We start from the raw sequence: 25,828 nt of genomic DNA, 5'->3' as shown, positions 1-25,828 counted from the left end.
AGAGGAACCGTGGCGGCTTTTCGGATGCAAGCTTCCCGAGGCAGCGGGAACACGGAGAGGGGCCGCGGGCCGCCGGCTCGCCCCAGCCGAGCTCTCGGCTCGCTCTCTCCGCGAGGGGGGCGAAGCAGGGCTTGCTCGGAGGCGGGTGCGAGCCCCGGCCTGCGGGCACCAGAGCCGACCCTGGTCATGTTAGGACCAAAGTCAATAGCTGCATTTTCTCCTGTTTGATGCCTCCTGCAAAACCAATACAATATGAGAAACCAGCCAGCAGATACTCTGAAGAGGCAGCTGGTCAGGCCGGGCTGTAAAAAATACAGGGCTGCATTTTAGTTCTGACCACCCTCTACTCATTCACAACTAATGACGAGACTGCCCACACAGATGCCATTAATGACATGAACAGACAAATTTTAAAAGAAGACGAGAATTTTAAAGAATAACTTAGTAGAAATCCTGAAAAGTCTACTTTCTCTATTGTTATGTCCAAGCAATAGGACTTGCAGAAACATTCACCGTTTTCTTGATAACAGCCTCTAGCTGAGCTCATTGTGAATCAAGTTAAGGCAATAACAAGTGCTTTGGAAAATCTCAACCCCTGAGTTAATATTATGAGCTATTTTGAGGTCCAGCTGTGCAAAGGGTACCGTAAACCATGTCACATTTAAGTGGGGCTGTGTGCTTTTAAGTGGTCCAAGAGTATTTGCAAGTGAAAACTAGACCCGGTCTGCAGGAATGATTTTGTAGAGAAGAGAAGTGAAATGCAGCCACTTCATGATGAAAGTTATAGTTGTGGCATGTGATCCAGAAACACTGCAACAGAGTTAGGGCACAAAATTACGAAGCATACAATACGTTCAGTTGGCGTTTGTAAGAAGAACTGTGGAAAGGAGAGCAGAAGCAACCACAAATCCACTGCCTGTTTTGCCCTGGCGGCGTGTTCCCCCAAGCAAGCGGGCCTGGCTGAGAACCCTAGCTCAGCCGTCAGATGTGGCCCTAGCTCTCGGTACCCAGGGCTGGGAAACAAGGGCCACATTCCAGCCTCGCTCTGCTGGGGGAATTTCAGAGGAATTCCCTGGAGTTAAGCTAAATTAAAACCATTTCAAGGAGAGGAAGTGAGAAGCAAACCTCTTTTATCTCAAAGCTTGCCTAGATAGAGCTCTGCATAGCATACGAAGATGAATAATAAATAGCACTCATCCATCCATGCAGATAAATTCACTCTGCCCACTGTGGAGGGCGCAGAAGCCGGGGTGAGGGGACCGTTTCCAATGTCGGAAATGAGCCATCAGCTCTGCCTTTGCAAACCTTTTGCGCACAAGTATTGATTGAGGGAAGGCACAAAGGAAAAGACATTAGTTAAATAAAATGTTTCAACATCAGGCAGGACATCAATGGCCAACTTGTTCATCATCAGAAAGAGTCTCTGAGGAAAAGGAGAGAGAGCATGTGTTTGCTGGAGAGGGGAATTTGTGTGCAGACTAATGGAAATGAAGGAAATTAGAGTGGTAAGAGGGAGATCTCTCATCCTGCTCATGCCATGCTGAAAGTGAGACCCAGGCTGGCTCTAAGCAGAGGCAAAATAGGCAGAGCGGAGGAAGGCCAAGGCGCCAGGGCTGCTTGTCCTGTGCCACCACCCTCAAAACGGAGGCTGGCCACAGACAAGGTGTGCAGGGTAGCGACCACTACCAGCGCGGTGACCCCGTCTGCACCAACCCCGTCGTCCTCAGCTCCCCCCGGCCACTGTAGGGAAAAGCCCAAGCCTCCGTGACCGTCAGACTCAGCCCTGCTCCCTCCTCTTCCTCCTGTGCTTCATTCACCAGGAGCGACCTGCTCCATTCCTGGCATGGCGAGACTCAGCTTTGCTCATGCTGCCGAGGAGCCAACCCCAGAGGAGCTCTTAACGCGTGGCCCAGCCTGACCCACAGCCTGCCCCCTTCCCAGGGCCCGAATGCTGCCTCTTGGGACGTGGGGGAAGAGACCGGACAGCTCACTTTGCATTCGCAGTCCTAAGCTTTTAAGAGTTCCCACGAGACACGAGGGAAAGGAAAAGCAAGAACAGGGTGTCCGCAGGTGACAGTCGCTGCTCGGCCTGCCACTAGCCTCCTGATAAAAATCCCACGAACGTTCGCAGGCGCGTTTCGCTGCTGCAGTCGCTTACGTAAGGGCGACGCGCACGTTAAATAGCGTCACGGTGCAGGCACAGTCCTGCTGGCCAGCCCTCCCCAAGGGAGGATGCTCTGAGACAGCGCCGCGGCTGTCCCAAATGGGGCACGGCAGGGAGAGGCTGCTGTGGCAAACCCATCCTTGCAGGTGCAGTGAAGGTTAAACCCTGTTAGCCACAGTCCAACCCAGTTTCAGCTTTAGCACAACCAGACGTGGCTAATTCTGTAGCTTGGATTTCGTGCAAATATTCAGGTTAACGTTCCACAGCACTCTGGAAGCCTGAAAATCAGGGGAAAGCACGTTTCTTTTTTAACGGGAGGAGCCTGAGGGATCTTCTGGTGAAGAAGAAGGGCACCTCCCATCCAGGCAGCCTGCGGTGCGAGGGAGGGAGGCGGTTCCCGTCAGCGGGAACCTGGCGCGGCCAAAATCGATAGCACGTTGCAGTCCTAGCTGGAAAGCTCCTGGGACCCAGGAAGGCTCTGCCCTTCCCTTTACTCTAACCAGCCCGAATCTGCAACCGCTGCAGCTTAAAGCGGGGGAGAGGAGCGAGGAGCCGGCTGTGCATTTCGATGGCGGCAGGGCCGTCCTCGGCGTGCCCCGCGCAGCCACGCCGGGCTGCGGCGCCGCTCCTCTTCCCCGGCCCCCGAAGAACACCCCTCTCGGCCCTCCCTCCCCGAGGCGCTCCCCGGCAGATTTTTTTGTTGCTGCTGCTGTCACTGAGCTATTCCTTTTCCATAGGCTGCCCGCGTTCGCGGGGCCCTTTGCAGCTAGGAGACAAGAAGTTGCCTTGGTTACCAAGCCCTTAGATGTTTGGAGTCCCTGGCACTGCTGTGGCTGCTCCCGAGCCCTTTTGGGTTATTTTTACTAACCACACAAAGATGCAGCCGGCTGGTCGCCAGCGGAGGAAGTAGCCCTGCGAGCTGCAGGGAAGGCGAGCGTCTCGAGGGCATCGCTCACGCCGCTGGGGATATTTCTTCCAGCACACCAGGGGCTGAAGGCTCGCAGGAGAAGGGGCACCTCCGGAGCACGGGCGTTCCCGCCGGCCGGGGATGCGTGCGGAGCGCAGGGGCCCGCTGGCTTCCGCGCGCCAGCCGAGCGGGGCCGGAGGGGTCCCTCGTCTCGCCCAAGGGGCCGGCGGCGGGCCGCGTCCGCCGGCAGGAGCGAGGGAGCGCGGGCAGGGGAGGCCGCGGAGGAGCGCGGCGGTTAGGAAACGCCCGCAGCGCCGCTGCGAGTTACGCAGGGGTCGCAGGCCCAACCTGCTTGCTTGAAAGGAAGCTGGATTTTTGCATCCATTAGACACCTCCGAAGGTCTCCGCTCTGAGTTTTTATTGGCAGTTCTGCTCCGTGCCGCGGGGCGAGAAACTGAGACGCCGCAGAGGTGCGTACGGCGGGCAGGCGCCTGGCCGGCAAGGTGGGTCTGTGCCGGCAAAGAGTGACGGACGGTGAAGAGTGACGGATGGTGAAGAGTGACGAAGAACCACCGAGAAGGAAACGTCGGCCAGGGGCAGCTCCGGCCACACACGGGTTCCTTGCCCGGGCCCCGCGAGCGGCAGCCCTTAGCCCCCGTCGAGCCGCTGTTATTTGGGGCTTATCCAGAGGTGTCACTCTGAACGCTACTGCCAAGTCCCGATTTCTGAAGGGGGAACATTTTCAAGTACTCATTTACTCTTTCCTTTGCAATGATGTTTAAAAAAAAAGGCAAAACAAAAGGATTAAAAGAAGCTTCCTAATCCTCTGCTGGTGCTTGAGCAATTTCCAAGGCAGCAAAAGCATTCCAGAGCAACATGAACATATATTATTCTCATCAAAATGTATCAGTGCCGTGTTAAGCCCGTGCCCTGTTACTCGTGTCAACGCTGTCCTCTGCTCCGCACGGCTTGGCGAGAAGCCGTTCAGCTGCAGCGGCCGAGCGACCTGCAGACCCAGCGAGGCTCCCGCGAACGTGGGCCAGCGGCAGAGGAGCACTCAAATAGCGGGTCCTGCGAGAAGGAGCCCAAGGACTGGCAGGATAGCACCTGCGGCGGCGAACGTTACCAGGTAACACCCGCAGAGAGCTTCGGCCCCGGTGCTGAGATGCTGCAGCGCTTTCCCGTGCTGCCCACGCCACGACGCCACGTGCACTGCTTTTCCGCGGAGCCTGAGACACTGCGCCGTGGCAGCGAACCGTTTTAAGGGGACCCAGCCTATGTTCTCTGTATGTATCACGTAGGATTACTCACGAGGGAGCAATTTTGCTGTTTCGTGCTGTTCTCCATCACTGCCGGGACTCCCATGTGCCTAGGCTATCAAGATGCTCACAGATCTGCTTATCCCCTCTGGGGCACCCTCCGTGAAGCAAGGAAATCTGCCTCATCCACGCAAGTGCCATAACCGCCGGCCGCTTTTCTTCCGCTGTTGCCGAGTTTCCTTGTCAGTGCTGCACGATGCCATAGTTACAGAGGTGCGGGACTAATCCGGCTACAGCAGGCTACGGGCTTTCTATGTTTGACATTCTTTGATGCTATATTTGTGCCAGAAGAATAAATAATAAATACAGAGAAAAGCATCAAAAGATTTCTTCAGGGCCCCCAGCCTGCCTCTGCTTATGCTTCCTAAGCGGTTATAAAGATACTTCTCTGCCACTGTCTTATTTTACGGACTATCCTGTCATCTAATGCTGTACCTGAAGTCCCATTTATCCAGTCTGTCTGCAAAGAGCAGTGAATAAAAGAAAGTTCTTGTTCGCAGCCCTGAGAAGGAGACGTTGACCCCCGATCCTCCCGGCTGGCCTTTCTCCGACACATCCCAGCCGGGCAGCAGCCTTCCCGGCGAAGCAGAGGATGTCCTGTCACCTAAGTCAGGGACAACTTAGACCGCTAAAACAGTGGGGACTGGGAAGTCAGGAGGAACCCGAACGAGATGGCAAAGGCGACGGCTGCAGATAAAGGCACAGCGGTGCCTCGGGCAGCGGGGAGGCGGAAGCCTGCGGCCGCGCGCGTACAGTTAGGGTCGGATGCCAAGGCTAGCTTCGCACCAGAAAGGGAAGCCAAGCCGCGTGCCCAGCAGAGGGGTCAGAGATGAGACAGACCTGACTGCTAACAGATTGCCCCAAGCCCACCAGACTTCCCTCCTTCCCTTCCTCTTTCCTCCCTGGCTTTGCTCCTTTCTGCTCTTCCTCCTTCACCCACCAAAGGGGTTGGGGAACATTCATGCTTCTATTGGATGGAAAACGTAGGGCATTTTTTCTCTGCAGCAATGGAAAACAATACCTAAGCAAATGCTAGCATGTGAAGTGCCTTAGGTCTGTTACGGAGGAGCCCACGGAGGGCTGGTCTCTATAACCCCTGGTCGCCAAAGGAAGAGCTCTTCCGAGGCTCGTACCAGCACTGCAGTCTTGATTTTGCCAGCAATACCGCAGCCCAGGAGGGATTTAGCTGCAAGTCTTTCATCTGCTCTGAGCTCCAGGGTTCCTTCGAGGTAGTCCCAGACACCTCGAGCAGCCACTTCTCAACCACTAATCCCCTGCACCCCCAGTGCCACTTGCACTCCCATCAGGGCCTCATTAAAACGCACCTCTTCCCCCATGGCTTAGAAATCCCCGTCCTTCCTGCAGAGCAGCGTGCACAGACAACTGGAAATTAAGAGGGAGGGAAGCCGAACCAAGATCGTGGCAATAATAAGTCACGCGCGCAGCTTTGCACACCAGCCAATCAATTAATCACGTCTCATTTCATCCCGTCCCCTTTGCTGCGTTAGCATGATGTCTCTTGAGGCTGCAGAGACCTCCGGGGTCACCCTGTGGCTCCACAGCTGCTTGCATGCACTTGAGCGCCAAAACCCCCAAACTTATCAAACCAGAGTAGTTGAAGGTTGTAAGTAAATGATTTCCGCAGCCAGCTCTCTTGGTTGTCTGCGTTGAGACCTGCCTCCAGTGAAGATCCAAAAATGACTGCGTATCTGCACAATTTCATCTCCACTCTTCGTAGTACTTCCCCAGAAAATATTATATTTGATCGGGAAAGCGTCACAAAGCAAAGCATTGCCATTTCTCTGGGGTCCCTCCTCCGAGAGGACTTTTTCTTTAAACAAGCAAGGGAAACAAGTGTGCAGAACAGACTCCGCAGTTCCCACAGTGCCCTTACGGTCCAAGGTGACACCCTGAGAGTTAATATTTAGCCAGCTGCTGGAACAGCTATTAAACCGTGGTGCCAAGACGCCGTCTCACGCTCAGTACATATATCCTGGTCCTGCGGCTCTCCAGAGGCTAAGGAAGAAAGGGCTCTTTCGTTGCGATCGCCTCCGTGGCATGCAGACATCTGACCAGCTTTAAGGGCAGCATTTTCCACCACGGTCCGCTGTGGGTAGGTGCGACCTTGCAGGATTTCCAGTGCCATCCTTGGCACCGTTTCCTGGGCTATGTAGGGATACTGCATTTGTAAAGCTCAAGTCAAACATAAGTAAGAGCCCTTCCATCTGCCTGCAGCAGGGATCATTTTGAAAGACTTTTGATGAAGGAGTACAGAACTGAGAAACAAAGAGTTCAGGTGGTGAGAATCTCAATTAGAGCTAAAAATAAGCTGTGAACAAAGGACTCCTGAAAAAGCAAGTTACAAGCTCCTATCATGTTTATTACTAGACCTGGACAGAAATATTTGAGGAATAGTAAATCTGCTGAAAAAATACAGTTTAGAAACCCCAAACATTCGTGAAATCAAGTTAAAACCTGCAGGTAGTCATGGCCAAGAAAAAAAATATTTGAAAATTTGGAAACTCTTTTGAAACAATTTTTCATTCCTGAAAGGCCAAGATGTTTTGTTTTCATTAATTTTTTCAGCTTGTCACTTGGAAACAGAATTTTTGTTTGAAAATTGACATACATTTAAATAATACATTTTATAATATAAACCAACCCAAAACAAAATATTTTGGCAGGGATGAAGGAAAGTGCTTTGACTGGATGTGAAATGACATTTTTCAGAGGTCTTTAGGTCCACTGAAGAATGCAGAGGAAGCTACGTTTGATCCACGCTGATTTTTCACACCACCTGATTTTTCAGTTCTGCCACCGAGTGAAAAATCCATTTTTTCTTTGACATCTGTGTTGCCAGGTCTCACACCATCAGTGCCGGGTGTAGTTTCAACATACACCGTCAGGCAGAAAGACTGAGCTGTGGACACCAAGTCGACCAACCAGCATAGCTGTTCTAGTGGTGAGCGGTAAGAAAACCCTACCCAGATACCCAGGGACATGTGTGTTGCAGAGAAGGAAAGAAGCCTTCCAGGATGCCACAGGGAGCTGAGACCTACCAGGAATATGGGAGGAAAGATCTTTTTTTTGTCCAACTTGTCCTCTAAATAGATGAAATAAGGCTATTTCTGATAGCAAGTTGGGAGTTTTCTTGAGGGCAGATGACAGTAACTCACACTTGATCCTTCATCACACTGATAAATCTGCTCCATTAATTGTAGAGTGGGTTTGAGCGCCCACCGTTCAGCAGCAAGCTCTGAAAATTAAACTAATTGCTAGGTTCCAGCACGGCATGGTTTCCCAGCAGGAAGACTCTGCCCTATAAATCATATTACATGAGTGGCATTTAGCCAGAGATGTTAAAAAAATCTGCTTTATACTGAGAATACTCCCACTGCAGGGGACATTTTCGCATTCTGTCAAAAAGACAATACCTTTCCCCCTCTTTGAGCTAGGGGTGCTCTGAGGCCAAAATCAGGGTCCCCTCTGCCATGCCATCCTTGAGTCATCGCCCAGAGGGACGTTGATGTGGAAATTCTTAAAAACGCATTCAAAGAGTGAAAAACATGCAGGCTAAAATCATCTTTAATTCCTGAACCAGAATGGGTTCCTTGGGACGCCAGCACGGTCCCCAAGAATCACTGTCCCTCTCGTCCACTTCTCTTCAGCCATCCGTTTTGCAGTGAACGCAAAACAGCAATTTATTTTTCCAATCGCACCAGCAAAAGCCATCCCCCCACGTACTCTCAACACTGTAGGATAACAGACGTTTCCCTGCCAGTTACTGCAACATAAACACTCCTATGGTGTTAAATTTTATGCACGTTTACCCAGCAGAGTGGATTTTAGAGAGCAGAGAAGGGCAGAGCAGTGGCAGAAGCCCGCTGCAAGGATTTTTTTCTCTAGTCCGTACATGTTTCCAGCCTCCTCTCCCCCCCGTGCTGGAGCACTTCCCTGCAGAGTATTAAGCCATGCAGCTAATGTCCCCCATCTGCGGCTCTTCCTCTCTCATCCTCTCCCCGGTGGGCAGCACTGCTTGTGCCTGAACCTACTGCAAGTTGTTTCTGCCAGCGCAGGACCCTTCAGCAGGCATGCCGCCCCGTGCCCACAGGGCAGAGGACCCCCAAAGCCCCCCGCCTCCTCCGAGGGACGGCGGGGCAGCTTGCAGCTTCCCCCCCACCCCCAACCTTCACCTGTGCCCTTGCAACAAGGGAAACAGGCTTCAGCAGTGTGAGGGGTCATGATGCCGAGGAGGGGAGAAGAAATGGTTTTGGATGGCGTGCAAGCAAACTGTCCCGCTGTTTGTATCTCACACTTAGCCACAGCCCATCTATTTGTGTGCTGAGAAAGAGCATCTTGTGTAACGTGGCAGGAAAAGCCAGGGCTGGTGCGCTAGGTGGCCAGGCATTTTGTTGAACTGGAAGTGACTGGGGTAGACAGGGTGCTGTTTTGTTACCGTTCACCGCAGCCCATGCTTCAGGACCTATTTTGAGACTATTTAACACAATCACATCAGCTCTACGCCTCGTTTGTCTGCCTTGCTCAGAACAGGGCAGGACCTTACTATTTCCTGGAGGGAGGCAAACCTGGGGAAGGACTTGCCACTCAGCTGCATCCCTGTTGCGGCTTTAGTTCTGATTCTGCTGCCCTGCGTGGTTGGGCGGTGGGGTTTTTTTCACCTCTCTAGGGAGTGAAGTACTATTTCCTACAGGATCTGAGCTTTCACGAAGGAGGTAGCCAGCTGGCAGCCCAAGGGCTTTGTGCAATCCACGCAAAAATTGTATCTGGTCCCTAGATTGCCAGACAGTCAGCAGTCCAACAAGGGATATTACTGAACATGTGTTGCAGAGGGGGAAAAGATGCTTGAAAAGACATTTACAGGTACATAAGAGTGAGGCAATATTATTTGATCAGCTAAAGTATCGTACAGAACAGCTAGTAATAAAAGTAATGCCAAAAACAAAGCAGTGGGCCTGCTTTAGAGCTGTAATAACATCTAATGCCAGTCCTGCTCAGTGTCTCCCCAAATAGGAAGCAACAGACAGAAAGCACAGCGGTAACAAGGTTTCAGTACAGAGATCCCAGACAAAATACCAGACACAGAAAAGTTGTTTGGCCAAGACAGTCAGAAGTGATGGGACTCTCTTGGCTCCAGAAGGATATGGAAACCAGGACTTGACTAATTGCTAGCCAGACAGCCCAGGCTCGGGAGAAGAGATCTGCACGTCACTGCGGTTGTCAGGTTGCGTTTGCCATACAGAATAGTCTGTCTGCTCTCAGAGAGGCAGCAGCCCTTTGGGACTGTACCCAAGTCAAGCAACTTTTTTTGCAAGCTATTTTGCACAAAGAAGATAGAAAATGGCTAGCGTGACATTAGGGAAAGCCAGCCATCTCTAACTTAATTTGTTCGGCTTGGCTTTGCTGTGCGATGCAAGTTACTGGAGAGTACTATGAGCCTCCCTTCGCTGTAAACCCATGTTCCAAGCATCTGCAGATGGCTGAGATCTGCCTCAGGAGCTTTCCAAATACATTTCAGACTACTAAGAATGCAGACAGGCGTTGTCAGAGGTGTAATGCCAGTGCTCACCCTGAGGAATGCCCTAACGGGCAGGATTGAGGTCCCCCCAGGAAGGTCCCCCTCCATGGACATCCTGTGTGGATTCTTGATGCTGGTGTTCATCTGAATTTTTAAGAAATCAGCTTGATTTCCAGGTCTTTTCAGTTGCTCTCTAGCTTATACAGGGTTGGCCTGTTGATAACTAGTGCAAGAGTCTCTGACTTTTCTAGCATCGCTAGTAAAATGTAATTCTTCTGTTACCTTTTTCCCCATTGTGTTTGGCTTTTCTGAAATGTTAGGAGATGCAGCTTCGAGCACAGCCAGTCACCAGAGGAAAATGCCCCGGTGTTAACCTTTGGGATAGGTTAAGAGACAAGTGTGATTGATCAGAGTAAATAACAGCAGAAATGATATTTACTGGGATTTAACTCACCAAAAGGAAAAATGCTATGCAATATGACACCCTGGGTCAGATCTCCTGTGGGGGTAAGTCGGTGCAGCTGTAGAGGGTTTTGCAGATTGTACCGCATAGCTTCACAGAAGTCTCTGCGTTTCTCTTAAATTTTCCTCTTCCAGAAACCTGTTTCTTTAAAAAAAAAAGTCTCCCAGTCAATGTCCAGACAACTTCAAAGGTTCACAACCAAGATTTACCCTGGGAGGGTTAAAGAGACACAGACCTTAGAGACAGACCTCGGACGCCGACTCTAATGCCATTCTATGTCAGCAAGGCCAATAGGCCTGCTACTGCTGACTTCAGCGGGCACAGATCATACCTGTTGGCAAGGAACTAATAATTAAGGGTGATTTATATCTATCCCACCATTATCTTTGTTGAAAAGTCTGACCTGTAAATGGCTGCGTTTGTATGATGAAAAAGAATAGCTTACAGAGACAAACCTGACTGCCAGTATTGTCTGACTGCTACAAACAGCCCCTCTTCCTTCCAGTAAGATAACAAATTAATTGGGATATGTGGCTGTTGCAGTCAAAGTCTCGAGTTTGCTTGCTGAACATACTCCGGGTGCTCGGTAAAAATGACATATGGGAGACAATTAAATAACTGCCATTAAGGCCAGGTTAGTGAGAAAACAGTCCCTTGTGAACTGATTTTATACCCCGCCTCTGATACAAAGATACACACAGAACACAGGGTTAGGAAAAGACATACTCACTTCCCAGTGAGTTAACAAGCTTCTTGTTTACATCAGCCTATGGATTTCACTGTCTTATAAAATCCTACTTTGTCCTGGCTGTAAAGAATCGCCTCCATTTGCTAATCGGTTTGTTGGCTTGCTTTTTAACGGAGGGTTATTTGGTCTTGTGGCTCGATCGTTGAAGATTGGAAGTGTAATTTATCCTCCCACAGTTTCTGAACTCTGCTGTTTCTCCAAGCCAAGGCCCTGCCTGCCAGCTCTGATGTTCACGCTGGAGGAGGACATGTTTGGTGGTCAGGAGTGACACAGAGCTGAGCACATCCAGCTCCAGGTAGTGAATAACCCAAAGACCTGCAGCTCAGGAGTTCGGGTCTGCCCCACTGTGAAAAGCCCAAGCCATTTGGAAGTAGCAGCAGGATGCATTGGAAAGCTCAGGAGGAGAAGCCAGACACTCCTGCCTAGTCAGAACCAGCCTGAAGGAAAATAGGTCAAAGCCAAAGACAGGAGCACACAGCACTAAATCATCCAACCATCCCTGTGACACCCACCAAAGGGATGAGCCAGCTCATCCAGCCTCCCAAGATACAACCAAGCAGAGAAGACCAGATGTGCTGCTGCAGAAGAGCTTGAGAGATGACGAGACCCTACTCGGGAGTTGACCTGAAGATGTGATGGCAAACACTGTTTACGCTGTCAGTGCTGTGCTGCTCCAGCAGTAAGGAGAAGAATACAGAGACCTCAGGCCCCAACATGTTCACATCAACCTCCCTATCCACTCCTTATAATAAAAATAAAACCCAGATGTTTGCACCCTTGCACACCCAGTTCCCTCACAAGTCCTCCTCCTTCTTTTCCAGTTTGACCTGGGCAGCCAGGAGCTGCAGGAGGTCAGGGGAGCCTGGGGAGGCTCAGCCCGCTCCCCTTCTCTCGGCTCTTGGGTCGGAGGAGCTGCAGGGAAACGCCAAGGAGCAATGCAGGGAAGAGCAAACCACTGCACCGTTCTGTGGCTCCTTGTTCCAGCAGTCCCAGGGGCAGGCGGCCACCTATTTTTAGCTCCCAAGGTAGCTGAAATACCACCATGATCTTCATTAACTAAAACCCCGTAGGATGGGAACGGCAAGGCAGGGAGGGGGAGGAGGGTGCTAGCTGGTCTGGTTTGTTTTGCTCTATTTAATTGCTCCCTTCAGTACAGCCGCAAAGCGTGGCAGGAGGCTCAGCTCCTCTCACCTCAGGAAAAGAGGGAGCGCCAGACCCAGGGGAGGTGGGAAGAGAAAAGTCAGGCAGGCAGTATTTAAAATCTACCTGCTGGGCCCAGAGGGGGCTGGCGATTTTAATGTCATCCACAGCTTGAGATGCAGCCTGGAGAGGGAGAAACAAAAAAGGAGTATCTTCTCTTCTTGGATCTTTAATTGCTCATTAAAGCATCTAACAAATGAATGAACTTGCGGATGGCCCCATGCTCCATGACGGAGGGGCTTTATCCTTGGTGTGGAGAGGAGTATTTCTTAAAATGTTCGTTTCCCTTGCTTTTTCTGCATCTCTAAAATTGCAAATTGATTGACACATGGTTCACTCGGCAAAGTAAAACCTAGTTTTTATCACTGTGCAGCAGGAGCAATAAGCTTTCCTACCCACAGTTGCCCTGCTCTAGCCTGTTGACACAGCCTGCCCTGCAGCCAAGGTCCCAGCACCAGAGGAGGGCAACCCTCTACAGCCAAAAAGCAGGCACCCAGTGGCTGCCGAGGAGCTCCAGCCTCTTGATTTGCCCGTACCAGGAGAATTCCTTGCCCTACAAGCTGCAGGCCCATGCAGACCTGATAGCCACGGCCTGGTGCGGTTGTTCCTGTTTGCTCCCCTTCTGCTACCGTATCTCTGCTCATTTGTCTTTTGTTCGAGCCCTGAGTCTTGAATCGGAGGCGACTGCCTCATATCTAAACCATGGAAAGGCGAGGCAGCTATTTCCCAGCACAGAAAATGTAATGATGATGACGCTCCCCCCGATACTTGGCAGAAAGCAACCTCCAGTTTAATCCATGCAGGTGAGAAACAGCCCAAGGCTTGTCCACAGCAGCTAGAGAGCTTCAGATACGCTTTACCATCGCAGACAGACAGACGTGTAACTTGCCTCTGTAAATTCCCCACATGCATGCACACACACGCGCGCTGTATTCCAGACATATTAGAGACCTCCCTCCTACCTAATGGAAGACATCACACTACCCAACAACTCGGACAGGTTGTGAAGCGTATTGCACCCATCTGAACCTGCCAGGATGTCAGTGAACCAGGCAGAACCACGCGGGCAGGAACGTGGCTAGCAACCAGGAGGGTGAGCGTCCTCCCGAGGAGCCCCGAAGACCTTTGCTCATCAGGAAACCGTGTGCAGGGCAGGAGAGCTGCGTCTCGAGCTGGATTGCTCAGGGACTGCCCAGGGCCACAGTGTTACAAGAGCCACAAGCGAAGAACGGCACCAGTCACTCACCAAGCGCGCTTCCTCCTCCTGGCTCCGTACTCTCCCTTTAACGGGGCCGCACCGGACTGCAGCCCCGGGCAGACCAGCCATTACCACATTTTGTATTATTTAAAATATGTGGAAAGAGAGGAAGAATTACAGCTCGTGAGCAATGTAGGAAGATAATACTGAGGATTTATGAATATTCACTGAAATCAAGGAGCACTACAGGGCAGAAAACAAGCTTTGGAAATTAGCTGAGTTCTTCAAGGTTCTTCGTTTGTCTTGGCCCTGAGGTGTGAGTCACCAGTACTATTCCTCAGTAAAAACTGAGGTCTATACAGAGGGCAGGGAGGATTTCTGGACAGTAAAATATGAAGTTAAATATGTTGTGATAAAGACTTTCTGTTCATAAAGTCTTCACAGTGCAAAGACTCCACCCCATTAAGTTTTATGGGTTTATGTCTCCATACAGTACTCAGACTTCTTCAGCCCATAAAGACTTAATGTTCTGGGGACTTCAAGCTTTCTCTGAGTGTTGAAATCTCCAGCAGTTTCAGTCTCCAGTGGTAGCAGTTTGGTGCCCTGCAGTTTTTCAGCAATTTCAGTATTTGACAAACAGATGCTGCAAAAGAGTTTTGTTCTGGCCATACAGTCTGTGCCATACATGTCAGCTTTCCCGAACATACACTTAGATATATTATGTGCTTTTCAACATTGGCCATCCTCCCTTATTATTCCTGTGTCCTAAGAAATAATCTGCCACAAAACCTTTGCCACAAAACCTGTAGCACCTCGTCTCCAGTGCTCAGGAGGTCCCTGGAGAGAGACCCGTTCAGCAGCTAAGCTATTCCCAACACAGGTGCTAAATTAACTGAACATCAGACAGGAACATCAACAGCATCTGGCAGGGAAGAGTAACAGGATAAAGCACACTGCAGCCAGTAATAATGTGAGAGCACTTTGCAAGAGGCTCTTCTCCAGCAGGCAGCGAACAGGCTCCCCAGGAGCTGGGCACCAAACTTCTGGGGGCTTTGTGGTCATGAGAGATCACTGGGATAGGAGATGATTGCCCATGGGACAAGGACAGCGAAACCTGAGCTCTGTCCACACTCCTGTTTGCAAGACTTGCATTTCTGGTCAGCTTGTGCTGGTTTAGGCCAAATACCCTGGAAGGCAAGGCCTTCCAGTTGGTTTTGTCCAAGAATGGGTTTGATCTAGCAGACAAAGGTTCACATACATCAACACAACCCCTAAGGCAGCTAAGTTGAGCCATGTTTCTCTCACCCCTCAGCCTGTGGATGTCTTCACTTGCTTGCTGTAAGCACATAAACAGGTCAAGAGCTCCTTTTTGCCAATTAATTATAGTAATAAAAATTCAGTTTGTTTCAGCTGGCAGAAATGTGCAACTTTTCCAAATCTTTCCATTAAAACCATGAAGGAAAAACTCTGCAAAATAGCCAGCATCCCTGGGGCTTCAGAAGTCTCTGGAGGGGGTGGGAGATCCACTTGCTGCAAATCAAGGAGAGGAGGGTCAGGAATTTGGGTGTACCACTTCACAAATGAGTGTCTCAGCCACTGTGGGCTATTACAGTGAGGCTGGACTCAGCTATTCCAAGTCTGTCTAGACGTTCCCAACCGACATCTGAGACATCTTCCAGACCCAGGTTTTTGTCAGAATGATACCCTCCAGGAAAAGTTTCTGTTCCAGTGAATCAGATTTTTCTGACCACCCCCCAAAAAAAAAAAAAAAAAAAAATCCATCCGAAAATCACCAGCTGGTCCTAGCCTCACTGCCATACTCCTTAACCACAGGAGATTCCTCTTCATCTGAATCACAAAGCACTACAGACAGCCAAGGTGTTATGTATTAACATGAATTAGCCCCTGCAGCAGGGACACAAGCTCATAGGAAATAACAGGATATCAGAAAACGCAATGAACCAGCATCAGAAAAAAATTGTTTCAGGAGCCCTTCTGCCACTCCTGATACAAACGATTCCTACTTCATTAAGATTGTATGTGGGGAACAGGAACCACTGCCAGACATGCATCACTGCTAACAATTTAGAATACACTTGTACGTATATGAATTTTCTTTGGCAACCAAAAAGCTCAGGATAAACATAACGCAGACTAATTCATCTGCTGAATAGAAGTAGTTCTTCATATGTGGTGTATTGCACAAGTACCTGTTTCCTTATCGCTTCCCTGCTACATTTTCCTCTTGCTCTTCCTGCTAGGTCATACAGTCTGGATCCTGAAAAACACAGGCTCTCACGCCTGGTGGTTTGGAGACCTGTTTCTGCCTCCAGCATCTACCTGACCCCTTGTTTCTTTCCTCTGCAGGCTGATGCCAAGATGGTCTGTGACGTGGTAAGTCGGATGGAGGACACAGAGCCCTTCTCTCCAGAGCTGCTGTCAGCTATGATGAGACTCTGGGCAGACTCTGGGATCCAAGAATGCTTCAACCGGTCCCGGGAATATCAACTTAATGACTCGGCCCAATAGTGAGTATCTCTGCCCACTGGCTTTTGCGTTAAGAGGTTGCATTTGGACTTGTTAAAATTTTTAACTAAAGTGGCTCCTAAGATGTTGAGTTATCTCTCTGTCGTGGATCAGGGCAGGATGTGTGTGGGTCACAGACTATTGAGAGGTGAGAAAACCCAAGCAGGGCTTTCCCTTCACTTCTGGCCCATCTGGGCTGGTTCACAACCCAAAGGCCAGGTTCCCATACTGCTCACAGACGGTCCAAGGCAGGTTTCTGCAAACATAGATCTAACGAGCAAAGGCAGACCAATCCGTGGACATGGCTGATGACTTGTTTATTTGCTGATAGATTATAGAACAATGTGACAACTTGCTTTGTAAGGCAGTACAACTTGCGATTTTACTTTTCTGATACTCGTATACTACACTGACAGGCAGCTGGATTACCACCAAGGGCGGGGGGACTCTTCTTCTGGCATTTTGCATTATTCTCACAGTGCAGTCAGTGGCACCTGTGCTATTAGAGACCAAATCAAGATTTTTTTTTCAATCACGATTATCTGAATCCATGGCTTTGGTTCATCCCTTTATGAAGACAACATATTTACCCATAAACAGCTGCTCAGGCCCTAAAGAAACAGTGAATGTTTCCCCAGCTTCTGTTTAGGCCCGTTCTTAATGATAATTCCTCCTACCTGCACGCCGTGACCTAGCCAAGGAGACTAAAACATTTCATGTCATAATTTCAGTCACAGCATAAAAGCAGCTGTTACATTCAGGCAAAAGCTCCCCCTGGCCCTGTACTGTCTTGGATAGTAGTCAGCAAAAAATGGTTAAGTAAAAGTATATGGAACAAGCAAGAACGGACTGGTGCCTTTCCCAGTTATACCCACACACCTTTTGGCAATCAAAAGCATAGAGGCTCGCCAGAGTGGTGACAGGGGAAAGTTACCTCCATACTTTTGGCCTTCACCATATCCCACGTCAATGATGGCACCAGCTGAATCACGCATTTCTGGAGCTGTTATTCTGTGTTTAAGTTGTTTGACATCTCTGCTTAGAGACAGAGAATATCAAAACACGGCCCCGTGCACCAGGACGGCTAATGATTTTGCTGTGTTTGGCGGGCCTGATTTTCACAAGTCTGTACCAGCTCCTCCCCTCTGAGCTGGTGGGGCAGTTAGTGAGCTCAGAGTTATTCCTGCTGTTGTGGTGCTGCAGTGAATGCAGTGATGACGCATCCTTTGGCACTGACCAAAAACCAAACAGGAGATTTGCAGATGTGTTGTTGTGTCACAGCATCCTACCCAACTATTTCACACCATGAACAACTACATCTAAGTGATGATCCTGACATTATGCTGACATCTAATCACTACTAAGTGGAAATTCATGTTCAATCTGTATTTCATTGCCTGTAACAGTGCAATCTGCCTTCTCTTGCCAGCAAAGTTTTTCACAAAAGAGGGATCCGATGGCAAAAACATACCTTTAGAGATATAAATTACATAAAATCCCGGTAATTTGCATTACAACATTGTGGAAAATTCTTCAATTGCTTTTAGAGCTATTTAGCTTGAGGAAACTATTTTGATTTGCCTTTCATGCAATATAGCTGTTGAAAATAAAAAGCATAACCCTCCCCGTGTGACCAGTTGCTGGGCAATTCATCAGCAAGAGCTCTGAAACCACAAGCAGTCTCTAGACATAACTCAAGAGGCTCTATGCTGTAGTGTTCACAGCAATATCAATGTATAGTTACATTCTAGCAAAATTAATTTCGGTGTCTTTAGCAAAATCTCTTGCACTGCATTGAAATTCTCAAACTAACCAACACCACAAAAGCAATGTTGATGGAAGGGACAATGGAAGGAAAAGTGAAATTAAAGCCCATTTCCTTATACATTACTGCTGCTAAAATCAATAGAAACGTATATTTGGCTAAACATTGAACTTATCCCTTTTTTTGGATAGACATTGGACTTACCTGCCCGTAAGTGAAGAGCGGGAGCACTCAGACATGTACACCAGGGAGCGTGCTAGGGCACGCTCTTGCTCACCTACTTGGCTCTCACGTGCATTCAAGCCAGAGTCTGGTTTGCCATGTACCCTATAAAGCTGGCAAGATTTAAGGTTTCTGGTGTATTTTCCACCTCTTGCAACTGAGGACCCACAGAATCACCATTCAAAGCTATGGCGATGATGCAAATCTGTCATGGAAGAAGGAAGACCCAGACTTTTCCCTTCAAAAGCTTTCCCTCTTCCTAGCTGATGGATGCATCTGTGGCCAGAGGAAGTCTGTGCTGCCTGTCTTCATATCCAAACTGTCAATTTTGTTGTGGCTGGACAATTTTCTTGTTGTTAGCTCAGATGAAGCTAAAGAACACAAAGTCCTTAGATCTGCTGCCATTTAGGAGCCTCTGGTGGTTCAATCATCACGAGCAGAGATGCTGTCGTAGGGCTGGGACATTATAACACGTTCTGCCACACCTCTAGGCCTTGCTGCACTATACCAGATGGTGATGCAAGTGAGAGCTCAGTTGGCACTTACTCACGCCCAGTGGATCCCCAGCAAAAAGAGGCATATTTTTCATTTAATCTTTGAAGGCTTTGAGGTTGTTTTCTTCTGCATGAGCAAAAGATTTGAGACATTTTTTTCCCCCCATGGGAAAGGACTTATCTTTATTGACACTGATAATGGATTTAAAACACTAACAACTACAAAATGCATTTTCTTTAAGGCTGAAAAAAATGAATTCCAACCAAGAATTGAATCTGAAGCTCCTCCAAATTTGCAAGCAGTGATAGGGATTGAGCTGGCCTGGCAATGTGCACAAAAGGAGCATCGCTCTTATTTCAGGTTTCTCTCAGTGTGAGGACACAGGACCTGGTGGTTTCTAGCAGGAGGGAGGTTTGCAGCTGGAAGCAGAGGTTGCACTCCAGGGTCCTCGGTGCATGTCCCAAAGCCCCGACATAGCAAAGTGCCTCGGCTGCTTGCAGACGGAGCAGCAGCGCAGGCACGACCCTTAGGAGCACGCTAGGACCCTTCGCCCCTGCAAGCCGCATCCCCCAGCAATGCTGAACGCCCTTCGGAAAACGCCGCCCAGCCCAGTTATTTCTGAAGAACCCACCCGCTCGCTAAATTGACAGCGGGTCAGCCACAGCCTTGGGCACTATCATCTGCTTTATTAAATGAAGGGACGTGGGCCAGATGCTCTGACTGTTCCCTGCAACCTGCAGCTTCCACAATAACAACCTCCAAAGAGACTGCGCAACCAGACACAAACCAGGCCTACTCTGACATTAGTACTCCCTCCTCCTGGCCAGCGCAGCCGTTTGCCTACATTGCGCCTCCAATGCTTCACATTTATTTTCAATGGCTCAAACAGCAGGCCTTCTGCTATGTCCCCTGGGAGACCAAGTCACAGGCTAATCAACAGCATACGAGAGCTAGCAGCATGGTTCTTATTAGTCCGTCATTAATTTCACCGAAAATAGATTTAATATTTCATATTAGCCTAAACGTAAGTGAATAACAGCTCGTCTCTCCCAGTGAGGATGAGCAGAAGCACGTTATTTTCTCTACTCCTGTGCCTGCCTGCCTATCAGTGTGGACTTCCCCGCAAAGTTGATGTTTTTCTTCTTTTAGGTTCTAAAGACAGTCTGTCTTTAGCAAGGATTGTTATGTACTGGGAAGGAAAGAGGAAGGGGGGCAGACAGCACAGTTCGCAAAGAAAGAAGCATGTCAGAGGAAGAGGGGAGGTTCTGCAAGGGACCTTCTGTGTCTTGGACAGCAAAGAGTAAAACAGTAAGGAAAGCCAGGGAAGAGGAGATAGTAAAATGTAGCAGTTGGTTTCGTCATTTGTTGTTAGTACATTTTTTCATCCTTCCCTAAGGCAAATTTATGGGTGGGTTGAGTTCTACTTTCCTAATCTCTTGATTATGTTTTTATTCCTACTTCATCTCCTCTTTCTTTCTCGTCTCAATGCTTAAGAGCTAAATCTACCTCTGATCATCAAAAAGACTGAGCACTGCTGATGTCTTTTTCTTGTCCAGCCAGTTTCTGTCTATGGAAGCACATCTGTGACCCACATTCGCATTCAAAATCAGCAAAACAGGGGTTTCCAGCTGGTTTCCTTAATCTCTTACTTTTGTTCAGATTTAAAACTTGCCTTGTGTTTCCTATCATTGAGTTTCAAATGCAAAGCTGGTTGCTGGAGCATAGTGCCTAGGACAAGTAGGATCTTCATCACCCAGAGTTGGGGAGAAGCCTCCAAACTTCAGGAGGGGAACAGAGCAGGCAGAGCATCCACACGAGCACTCATTTTCCATGTACCTATCCCAACAGGCACAGGCCCCACAAGATGTGTAGGCAGAGACAGTTCACAAGTACATATATACAAAAAAGCCAGAATCTGTATCAAGTAGATGCCAAAATGAAAGTTATTCTCCCCCTGCTTCCAAGCATATTGAAAGATCACTTGATAATGCCAAGGCTGTGAAACTTCAGTGAAACTGCAAAATGTTTTAGGCCTGCATTCAACCCATCCATCTTCACACATATCTGAGGTGTCAGGGCTAGGAAGCTTGTTGCCTTTGGCTCTCTCCATAGGGAGTGAGGGGAGGGAGAGATGCCTCCAAAGAGACATACAGGCCTCAGTGCTCAGTGGAAAGAGATAAAATTGTCAACAGCCCTAACATAGCTTACTGCAGCCCTTGTCTCTCATCTCTGTGGCCAAAATCTGAGCCCAAACTAGACAACACTTCAGTCTCTTCATCTTCAGCTACTCCTCTGGCAGAGACTGTTAGAAGTGTTGCACGAAACTCAGAATAAAACACTGGTGCCTTCCCTCTCACCCTATCTCACCTGGGACTGTTTTCTGGTCTCTTTTCTTGGCTAAGGAATTGCCTTTGCCTCATGCTATAACCTTCCTTACCAACTATACCTCACATGCCAGCACCCACTTTACATGGAGAAAAGTCAAGAAATTAGAGCCAGATGTTCCTGTGATACAGTGAACTGCTTCTTAGACTGAGCCCCAACAAGACTGCATTCGAACAGGCTGCACAGAGAGGCGGGAAAATCTCTATCCTTGGAAGTACTCAAAACTGAGCAACCTGATCTAACTCTGAAACTGGATTTAAGTTTCAAGTTGCCCCTGCTTTGAATGAGGAGGTTGAACCAGACACCTTCCAGAGGTCCATTTCAAACTGGCACTTTTGATTTAGTCTCCTTCTCTGGAGATATTCCAAGCCCGCCTGGATGCAACCCTGTCTAACATGCTCTAGGCGACCCTGCTTGAGCAGGGGGGTTGGACTAGATGATCTCCAGAGGTCCCTTCCAACCTTACCGATTCTATGATTTTGTCTTGTTTTTCCCATTGTCCTGTATCTCGTAACACTGGATTATAAAGGGAGAAGGGGACAGCAAATGTCTTCAGGGCTATGGCTGTTGCCCCGTCACAGCAGAGCTCATGAGCTGATGGCACTATCTTTGCAGTAACTCAAGCAGATGGAGTTGGAAGCATCAGTAGAGCTAGGAGGACAAAGACAGCTTGTGTGCTGGTGTCACTTTGTCACTGGGACAACATATCTGACAGAGACAGAAATACTAGAGCTGACTGTCAAGAAGCAGGTCTTCACTGAGAGGTGACTGAGGCTGAGAAATAGCCTCTGAAAAGGAGGAAGGCCAGTCCATCACCTGGGACGTTTGTAACCAGGCTCTAGAAAATACTGTGAATACATTCCTCTGTCTCTCACGACATTGAGATATAACCCAATAGCAAATAAGGCTCCATTAGCTCCCATACTTACTGTATGTTCTTCACAAAATCACCTGTTTCCACCTCTCTGATGGTTGGAGTCTCCAGTTCTTAGCCAGTCCTTTGTAGCACTTGGGCTAGGGCCAAGTGATGAATCCTGATATGCACAGGTAATGCAGAATTACCAGGGACTCTGGAGAAGAGACTGAACATGGCCAGGCAATGGCTATTCAATCCTGTTTGAATTAATCAGGCCTAACTTAGTACTTTTGCAATTAATAAGCCCATGCTTTCTTACTCTATACAAGCGCTCTGTTATTCAGGGCCATGCAGCTCTGTGAAATTAGTTTCAGCAGCCACGTAAACCTTCAGATCATGCGACTAGCAGAACACTGTCATTTTGCACAACTGTCAGGACATGGTCCATTTTAATGAGCTCCAGTTGTTGCCAGCTCCCTCAGATTGAAGAAAGAAAAATTATAGGTCAAGGTTTTGCATTAATATTCCCATCAGGGGCATAGATTCCATTTTCTCATCATAGCTTTTGCATTAGAATATGTTTTTCTGTGAGTGCTCTTTATTCATACCTGTCACTTGAGCTCGCTTGTGTTTAATTGGAGGGAGAAGCAGCATAAATGGAACAATCCAATTAATTGGGATGACTGTATTGCACTGTTTATTGAACAATCCACCTTTGAGTCTTAGAGCTCAAGCACCAATAAAGCAGAAAGGGTAAATACATCATGATAGTCAAGGCAGAGACGTAGATATCATTTGTCTGAATTTATGGTTTAATTTACTCCTGCAAGTAAATATGGCCACCAGCTTTGAGTAATTAAGTTCCCCCGGCGATAAGCAAAACAAAATAGCGCATAAAGCCCTGGGTCAGTTGATTGGAATCACTCATGTTGCTCAATTCCCACAAATTGGACACAAAAAGATTTCCCGGGAAGAGCAGCACTGCAAAATCTGGTGGTGCCTGGTATAAAGTAGGGCTGTCTCTGATAAGTGAAGCCTCTATTTTCCCAGTTTGGAGGAAGCAGGGGCAGGCTAAATGACCAAATCAAGGAGCCAGAAAAGCTGAACGGAGGCTGCGTTTGCTCTACAAAGAACTGGGATTTAATCCCAGAGAAGTATTTGCAAGAATGAGAATATTTGGTGCAGGAGTTCCTCTTCCACCTTGGCCTCCTGAATATATGAAATGATCAAACCCCTTTTGGAAGAGAGAGGAGCAAGTTGCAAGAGAACTTGGTTGTCACCTAGACAATATAAATGCACTGTACCAGAGGCATCATAGTTCACAGCACCTATGGAAGAAAGTTCTGCAGAATGAAATAACCATACAAGTAACCAGATGGCAGAATGAAGTAGCCACACTAGTAACCAGATGCTGTGCCATCATTAAAGTTTCACATCAGATAACATCCCTCAATCAAGTTCTTCCTTATTCATATCTTCGCCCACCTGTTAAAATCAGTAGCAGTGCTAGCTTAGCTCAGATGACTTCCCAGACAACTGAGCCTTGCAGAGTCTGCTGCTGGCCCAGGTTCATTTCTATTCCCAGCCTTTGGGGTGGTAGAAAAATCGGAGCTGGTCCACGTCTGTGACAAGACAGAAAGCAGGAGCAAGTAAGGAAGCCAGCCCTTAGCCCTCAGTGGTAAATGCAGAGAGGAGAAAGAAAAGGAAGAACTGAGGGAAGAGATTTTCTTCCATTTTATGGATGACTTTTGCCCATCCCTGTCCCAAGACATAGCCATTTATTGTAATGGTCCTATCTGTGATAACAAACTGATCTGTGTGAAGGTATCTGAGCTGGCCTCACCCTCACCTTAACTACATCCCTGAAGAGAAGAAGCCACAGAGCAGAAGTTTAAAGCAGAGCATGTCACAGTGCCAGGGAGGTATAGGAAAAGAGTTTGCCAGCTGAAGCAGAGCTCTGTCACTTTGCTCACTGCCTTTCCATGCAAAATAGGAAACTCTGCAGCCATCTCCGCTGAAAACCTAGAACATCCTTAGCTATGGGTCTTGCAGACCTCTGAAGTCTGTCTGAATAGACCCAGCAGATAACACAGACCTCACTGCAAGTTGAAGCAGAAAAGTTATGTAGGTAATTCATTCCTCAGGAGCACTGAGCAGTACCTTCTGCCTCTGTGCCAGTTTTCGCTGCCGTGTAGCATCATAACAATGTTGTGTTTGGCCTGGGGATTAAAATGTCTCTGTCTTGGCTAAATAAATTGCTATTTAATGACCCACAATACCAATCGAGGCTGTGCCATTTTTAACGAAGCTCCCACTCAGCAGGGCAGGACACAGGCAGTAGTTCATGTCGGTGCTCTCATTTCTAAAGCGCTGCTTGGTAGCGGGCAGTGTCTGACAAACAGCGGGGACAAGGGGAAGATTGCAGTGGTGCCTTTATCAGAGAAGGAAATCATCTAGCATTAATAACAGAAAATATTCCGGACTGGTCTTTTTTACCCTTTCCCAGATGATTGTTTTATTCACGTTATGCAGTGGTTAGCTTGGGCGCCGTGCCAACCTACAAGCAGATGCATTTTGAGTGCCTGAATCTGCCACCTTTTTTTAAGATGATATAAATAGGCTACTTATGGTGCCACTACTTGGCTACTAAAGTTGGCAGCTCAAGTTAATTTGTGCAGAAATTAGCTTACGACTTGAAAAAAAAAAACACCACCTAAAAATCCCATAAAGTTTAAATTACATTGGCCTTGAAAAACACATGGACCGAATGCAATGAATTGTCCATGGTGCGAGGCTGCTGTAACATAGCGCAAAATGCTCTGAGCTCCTACGTGGTGGTTTTGCCCAGAGGAGGGAGGGCAGTGCCAGCATTTGGAAGCAATCCTTTCTCTCTATTTTGCCTAGAGAACGGGAACAGCCAGCACCACCAATTCCCAAAGGTAGCACTTTGATTTATCCTAGAGGAAATGTGTTGAACCACAGTCTTAACCCCTGGACAACCCGTTCTCATCGACAGTTTCGACACAAGTTTCTTCCCTTCTTGCAAAGGGCTGTGGGTGACAGATTCGGCACAGAGAGACTTGACTTTTTTTGGCTGAATATTTGTGTATTTTTAGGCCGAAATGTCCTTATGAAACCAGCTGGAACTGGCAGGCTGCCACCAAGGGTTGGGATTTTTGTGTTTTCTCATTGCTACTTCGTAGTGCTGCCGGCGGCCCTCGTTTCCTAACGGCTCTGCCTTTTGGCAGGCGCTGCTCGGGCTCCTGGGCAGGCTTGTCCCCCGCAACCTCCTTGTCTTTCATCCAGCCTCCCTGCCATGCAAGGCTCCTCTGGGGACCCAGCTCCAGAGAGGGGTGTCCCAGCTCTCCTGGAAGCCAGCAGAGCTTCCTCAGAAACCCTGTGCCTCCTTTCCCGCAGAGCCAGCCCAGCTTGGCAGCCCCAGCCTGGACCGCAGGGATCCCAAACTTCCCTCCCTGTATTGCAACCCACAGTTCAGCATTGCCTGTGCTTGCAGCTCTCCAACAAATATTATCGTTCATGCAAGGTGACAGCAGGAGAGGGGGTGTCTCCTATCAGCAAGGCTCCTGGGGCACCCCGATTGCTGGTTAAAGCACTTTAATGAGGCAGGTAGCACTAGCCCAGTAGATATCCCTCTGGGCAGTTCATACGCGCTTGGTGCCAGCTAGAAAGCCTCCAGCTCAGCGATTCCCCGAGCGCCCTGCGGCGAGCTCCCAAGCTCGGTCCTCTCGCAGGCAGCCTATGGCCAGGTTGGGACCAGCCGGCTGCTGCGAACCGCGCACGGGAGGAAGGCGCCACAGGTCTGCAACGCGTCAGCAGGCAAAGCTGTCAGCGGATCACCGCTTGCCACGGTGCTTCTTTACGTAACGGCATCAGATTTGGCACCGTCTCGGACAAGGGAAGAGCTAGGAGGCAAACGCAGTGGTTGCTCATGCTTTCCTACGTTTCTGCTGTCCGTTTGGAAGCCTTAAATGGCAAAGAATGGCAGGAACGCAGGAATTTCTTTGTAGCCAGACTCAGGGCTGA

At 48.8% G+C, this 25,828-nt stretch overlaps 1 protein-coding gene across 2 annotated transcripts in view; it reads left to right on the top strand.

Moving 5' to 3' along the window:
- Positions 1–25,828, top strand: part of GNAO1 (G protein subunit alpha o1) — a 157,749-nt gene that overhangs the window by 87,578 nt on the left and 44,343 nt on the right. For both annotated transcript variants that reach the window (XM_062586821.1, XM_062586820.1), the window contains exon 4: positions 15,903–16,063. In XM_062586821.1, coding sequence (XP_062442805.1) covers positions 15,903–16,063 — 161 coding nt within the window. The remainder of the gene's footprint in view (positions 1–15,902; positions 16,064–25,828) is intronic.

The sequence above is a fragment of the Rhea pennata genome, chromosome 13, assembly GCF_028389875.1.
Source record: "Rhea pennata isolate bPtePen1 chromosome 13, bPtePen1.pri, whole genome shotgun sequence".
Classification (NCBI taxonomy): domain Eukaryota; kingdom Metazoa; phylum Chordata; class Aves; order Rheiformes; family Rheidae; genus Rhea; species Rhea pennata.
The sequence above is the reverse complement of the archived record's forward strand: the minus strand, read 5'-3'. Positions and strand labels throughout refer to the sequence as shown.